Genomic DNA, 5,870 nt, shown 5'->3' with positions numbered 1-5,870 from the left:
AAGAGTACTTGTTAAAGGTATGAATGTTTCTGTTAAACATAGTACGGACTTTAGAGTAACATGCTTTTCTTCTCAGCACCCCAGAGGATAAGAAAAGTTGGACTGAATGGTACCTGCTGACCTTTCCTGGCCTGTCAGTCTGTGGCAGCATCTCAGACTCTGAGCCACTGTTTCTCAAGGGGTTTGCAGGCTATGGGGAGGAGGAGGGGTGCTGATGGGGAGGAAAGGCAGGGCTGGGCAAGGGCAAACCTGAGTCAAGAGGAAGTGCACAGACAATCTCTGGGCTGGGGACCAGGGAACTCTGCAAATAAAGGGGAATTATCTTTGAGATGTATAGAGTTCTAATTCCAGAAAGGGATACTGAGGACCCATCCCATCCCAAGCATGTTGCCTTTGCTTCATGGTCAGCCTCCTCGACAAAGCGACAAAACGTTCACAGGTCTTTAGGCTTTCTGGGGAGAAACACCATAAATAGCAGTAGGGACTCCTCTCAAATGTGTCAGAAACCCTTTCTTATTGTGATGAAGTTCACCAGTGACAACATTTCTTCACAGAGTTCCATGCAGGCCCCACATTTATTATGTGCCCCCAGACACCCACCAGGCAGCTACTCCCCATCCCCTTGAGGGTTTGCAGGATTGTCAACATCCATGGGTTGGCTCACAGGGCCCATCTTTGCTACCAGATACAGACATGCTGTCATACCAAAAGATGCACACTAGGTAATTGCAATAATTTTATTTTTTTTATTTAGATTTAATTTATTTCAGACAAGAATGTTTTTAATATTAAGCATGCAGATGTGTGTGTTTTCCATGCTCCTTATCCTATGAGTTGCATTCATTTTAAATTAAAGGAAATAGAGTTCGCTTCATGGTGACCTAGGAAAAAAAAATAGCCAGAATTTAGTAACTCATTAATTGTGAAAATATTGACATCTATTATCTCATTCAGTTTTTATATTAATCTAGCAAGTAGATGCTATTGTTGCCCTTGATTCACAGATGCAGAAACTGGCTCAGAAAACATGTCTGGCCCGTGGTTGTGCAGCTAATAGATCAGTTCATGATTCCAAGTGTTGGCTCTGAATTCAGACGTACATGACAGTATAGTGTTTACACCCAAAGCATGTCATTACCTTTCAAACTCAAAAGGTAGAATAATCACAGTTATAAATGCAGGGACAGTCATTTAAATAAACAAATTGATCTTTTCTGGCAGATGATCTCAGTTTTCACAGGGAGATACTGCTCAAATAGAAGGGAGTGACCCTAAATTCCAGGAGTTTCTCTGTTCTCTCTGCAGACACTGGGATGGGGACATTCCCTTGTAGATTTTTTCTAATATGTGGGTTCTCAGAGGCTTAATGTGTGGACTGCACCCCTGCACTACCTGGGTTCCCATCCTCCCACTCAGATACCTGGGTTACCATCCTCCCACCTCACCTTCTTCCTGGATCCCTTTCAGCTCTTAGGCTCCAAGTTCCTCGTGGCGATGGCCAAAGTCTTCGGGGTCCACACTGGGAGCCACCAATGTATTTTTCACCATGCGCTCAGCTCTGGCCAGCAAGCCTTCCAGATTCTTGGTCACATAGGGAGCGGTGTCGCAGGGGCTCTCCTGGGCAGTGATACTGGTGTGCAGGATGGAGGAAAAGGAGCCCATCAGTGAGAGGCTGTCAGAGAGAGATTCTATCTTCCCCATGGGGTAGTCATGGGAAAATGATTGCTCTGAGAGGCACCTGTTAATGGTACGGCTTTCCCCTAATCACAGTGTTCACTGCAGAAATACACAGGCTATGGGGAAAATGCCATGATCACTCCCACAGACATTCCCAGGGGTGTGAGGAAGCCCAAAGTGGTTCTGGGTGAGTGGCCAGGGAACACAGAGCTGTAACAGCTTATCCTGTATAAGTAAACTAAAAAGCAAGCAAGGCTTAGGAGAGAGGATTATAGCCCCACACTGACCCCAACTCAAGAACTATCTAGAAGCCACAGCCCACTCAATGGCACCCAATATCCCTTCTTAGAAACAGGAAAATTCCCCAGACTCACCTGGAGGAGGAAGTATAACATTGGGTCCCAGAGGTGCTTACCTGCTCTGCACGACTCCTGTCCAGCTACTGGATGTTGGTCACAGGACTACTCACTATGCCCTGGATCCAGCTACCACGGGGCTAAGGCTCCTTCTAAGCACAGGTCTCTGAGTCTGAGAAGCCTGTGCTGTGGCCCAGAGCAATAACCACCACTGCTCAGGTCTTCTTACAAATGCACTTTTATTCCCCAGTGACAATCACATTCATAAGCAGGACTGAGAAGCTGGGCTACGATTCCTCGGGGGAGTCAAAGGCTGCCCCCCCATCTCTTCCCGGGGGGTTCTCTTCTGGCCTGAACATCTTGCTCTCCTCCCATCTGAGGTTCCAGACATCCACTGCCACAAAGAAAGCTACTGACACCAGCAGCCAGAGAGGACCACATGTATCATGATATGGGAAGGAAGGAAGAAAGGAAATTAGAAAGTTGAGGGAGGGGATTGGTAGGCATCCCGGATCATGCCAGTGTGAGGGCTGTGGTCTCTCTCCAAGCTGCTGGCCATGACCCTTTTCTTGCCAGGGGCTCCGACCCCAATTGCAGTCTGAGGGAACGTGTGAAACTTGTTGAGGTCCTGCGTGTATGTGCCCAGCACACAGGTACTCAGATTACTGCACCGCTTAGCTCGGAAGCTGTCCAGGCTGCAGGGAAAAGACATGCCAGGTGGTACCAAGGCCCGGGTCTGCCCCTGTGGGTATCATGCAGAAGGTTAGACCAGGGAGGGGGCACTTGGAGCAGAGGCGGGAGGGGCAGCAGCCGTGCAGCACTCAATCCTCCATGAGGAGAACCTAGAGGTTTCCTGAGCCAGGGCAGGGTGGGGAAGGGCTGTGGTGGGGAAGGGGTAGCCTTCTCTAGCATTCCTCATGCTGCAATACATCAGTCGTCATGCTCTTCACTGAGATTTGCAGGGTAGCTGCTTGTGCATCTCATGCCTCTGACCTGGTGGGGCCCGGGCCAGCCCAGGACTGGTGTGTGCTCCAAGCTCAGGGGACGCAGGGAGGGGAGGTAGGGGCAGTGCATCTGGTCCCATGACAATGTGTGTGTCTCCACAGAGCCTACACATCTAAGACCCCAGACCTACCTCAGACAGTGCCCTACCCGACCCCACTTTCTGAAAGGCCTTTGGCTTTACCTTGCAAATGTGCAATGAATGAATGCCATGTGCCAGTGTCCAAGAAGCCTAATTCTAAAACCTGAGATACGTGTGGTCCATCTGCCGGCTTCACACATACTGGTCCTAACTCCTCATATCCCAGGAAGTCCCCTCAGTGCTGCCAACCCATTGGCCAGAGTGGGGGATTTCATACCTTCCCTAACTACTTTCAGAAAGGGATCTTTTTCTATGAGCCTTAACCATCGTCTCTGTGACCTCTATTGTCAGGGGAGCCTTAGAATCCTGGGCCCCAGGCAGAGGTGAACCATGGCAGTGTGCTGGCCACCTGTCCAGCTGTGTTCTCTCTTACCTCTTGGGATATGCCTTCCTGGGCATGACAGGAGGGAGGAGATGCCCTGAGCTGAGCCGGGGGTGGGGGAGCCTCACCTGGAGCTGTCAGTCTCCTGCTCCCGATGCAGCTCATGGACCTTCAGGCGCACATAGTCATTCAGCACTGCAGTCAGTAGGAGGCATACTTCATTCTCAGTGAGTATAGGGGGTTCCGGTGAGTTCTCTGAGGCAGACCTATGGAGGGGAAGAAGGCCAATAGAGGCTCTGAGCCTCTGTCTACCACCTCCCTTGGATCAGTAGCCAGGCTACCTTCCTGTGTTTTGTGTTTTCCCTAAGGATGTGGCTACCCCAAATCCTAGTGGTCAGGGCATGAGTCCAATGTCCTTTGAAAAACATTGATTCACCGGTAGGCACTAGAGTGACCTTGACAAGGACTGTTGGAACTAGAATATATAGGGTCATGAAACTGATGGTGAGATTTTTCAGGAATATCATAAGCTTAGTGTTAAATTTAGCCATTATCAAGCATTAAGTGTAAAACAGTTTGAGTCAAAATATTTGTGTAAGGGTGAGAAATTAGAGTAAGAGGTCTCATATTAGACCTAATAAGAACAAATCAGTGGAAAATTAGATTAGTATGTACTTTGTTTACCAAATTGTGCTTTAATTAGATAAATTCTTTGGCTATAGATACAAATATTTGGTCAATAGCCATGGCTGTTCCGTAAACTCAATAAAATATATTACTATACAGTCAGGTATAGAATATACCATTTGTTTTTAAGTTTTATTAATATCTTTGTAGCATAAAATGTTTATAATAAACCCTTATGCAGGTCACATGCATACCTTCCCCCCCTGAGAGCTGGTGGTTAACGTTTTAGCCCATCAGAGTACAGAAGTGTCTGATCCCAGGGGCAGTGGGAGGTGGGTACACTCCTGGCAGGGCTGTCTTACCTGAATGGTGCTGCCTGGAGGACGCCCACCTGGTACAGGGCCAGGATGATGAGAACCAGGAAAGGAGAGAACTTCCAGAAGCCCATGATGGTTCTCTGCAAAGGAAGAAAGATGTCACCTTCTGCACCAGTCTGAATTCTTTGAGCCCAAGGACCTGGGCTCCAGTCTTGCTTCTACCTCTAACTCCCTGGGATGGCGGCTTCAGGCTGGTCATGTTATTCCCTTTATGATTGTCTCCTCCCCAGGAAAGTGGATGGCTGAAAGATCCAGTGAGCCTGTAGCATGCATAGATTAGCAAAGACAGCAGAGTAACAGCAGAGCTATCCTAGCAGACCACTGGGTGAAGAGGATTCTGTCAGTAGCCCCCTCCCCACCAACTGGGCACCCTCTCAAATTCACATCCTGGCCAGGTCTCCACTGAGCACCCTGTCACCAAGTGGCTCTCCTATCACAACCCAGAACTGTCCTCCCTGTGTGGGGCTTTTGTTCCTACCTAGTGGGGCATGGGGAGGTCAATAAAAGGGAATTATCTCTACCGATGGAATCTTAGAGAAACAAGAAACAAATTCTTCTTACCTGCTCCGCACTCTGGCAAAGAATTCCCTGCAAGAACCAACTTAGCAGAGTCTTAAATTGGGGTTAGGACTTAAAGCAGAGAGGAAAATGTCCCAGAACTCACTAAAAGGGCTTGCTATCCAAGGCTGCCTTCCTCTCGGTCTTAGAGCCTATTTGCCACCCACTGAGGCTGGCCAAAGTTCCGAAATGATTTCCCAGGGACCACTAGGCACAAACAGGTCCGTGAGCACCCCTGCGCCCCGCTGTGCACACGGTATCTGTGGAGCTCCAGTGTCCTGAGCGCAAGTGCGGCAAGAACAGCGAACTGAAGTGGGTCTCAGTGCGCAGTGAAGCAGGAAGTCCCGGGACTGAGACTGGCCAGTGTTACCTGAGGCAGGAGCCTGCAATGAATCCTGGAGTAATGGAGAGCAGCTACAAGAAAGACGAGTGCAAAAGAGAGAGGGAAGAAGAGGGAGAGATAGACTCACACAGCGAATCGGGAATCTCGGAACTCACCTGGAAGCAGGCAGCAGGTGGCTAGGAGCCCAGGTGGTGGCAGCTGTGGCAGCGTTGGCGTCAGGCGGTGGCTCTGTGGAAGCCACAGGGACTCTTGAGCTGAGCAGTGGCTATGCTGCCTCCGCTCCTCAGCACCAGCAGCAGCTCTTATTCCTGCTGCTCTGGGTCTGGGGTGGTCCTGGAGCTCTGAGCAACCAATGAGAGAACAGATCTCGTACCCTGATGGATTGTGTCACCCATTTACGTCCAGAACCTAAAACATTCCGCAGGACCGTCCCACTTGTATTTGCATTGAGGTAATTGATGGGAGT

General features: G+C 49.4%; 1 protein-coding gene across 2 annotated transcripts; it reads right to left on the bottom strand.

The window, feature by feature from the left end:
* Positions 1-723: 723 nt before the first annotated feature.
* LOC116863667 (calcitonin-like) lies at positions 724-5,641 on the bottom strand. Of its 2 annotated transcripts, XM_032851048.1 has the most exons (5): positions 5,560-5,641; positions 4,489-4,583; positions 3,628-3,765; positions 1,446-1,630; positions 724-881 (listed from the first exon to the last, which is right to left on the bottom strand). In XM_032851048.1, the coding sequence occupies exons 2-4, from the start codon at positions 4,572-4,574 to the stop codon at positions 1,471-1,473; spliced, it is 384 nt and encodes a 127-aa protein (XP_032706939.1). In that variant the 5' UTR covers positions 4,575-4,583; positions 5,560-5,641; the 3' UTR covers positions 724-881; positions 1,446-1,470. The 2 variants fall into 2 exon arrangements, with proteins under 2 accessions (XP_032706939.1, XP_032706938.1); XM_032851047.1 differs by lacking the exons at positions 724-881; positions 1,446-1,630 and adding an exon at positions 1,970-2,728.
* Positions 5,642-5,870: the final 229 nt, after the last annotated feature.

Source organism: Lontra canadensis, unplaced genomic scaffold (assembly GCF_010015895.1).
Source record: "Lontra canadensis isolate GAN:19392208 unplaced genomic scaffold, GSC_riverotter_1.0 scaffold2150, whole genome shotgun sequence".
Classification (NCBI taxonomy): domain Eukaryota; kingdom Metazoa; phylum Chordata; class Mammalia; order Carnivora; family Mustelidae; genus Lontra; species Lontra canadensis.
This window is presented reverse-complemented; position numbering and strand designations above follow the sequence as displayed.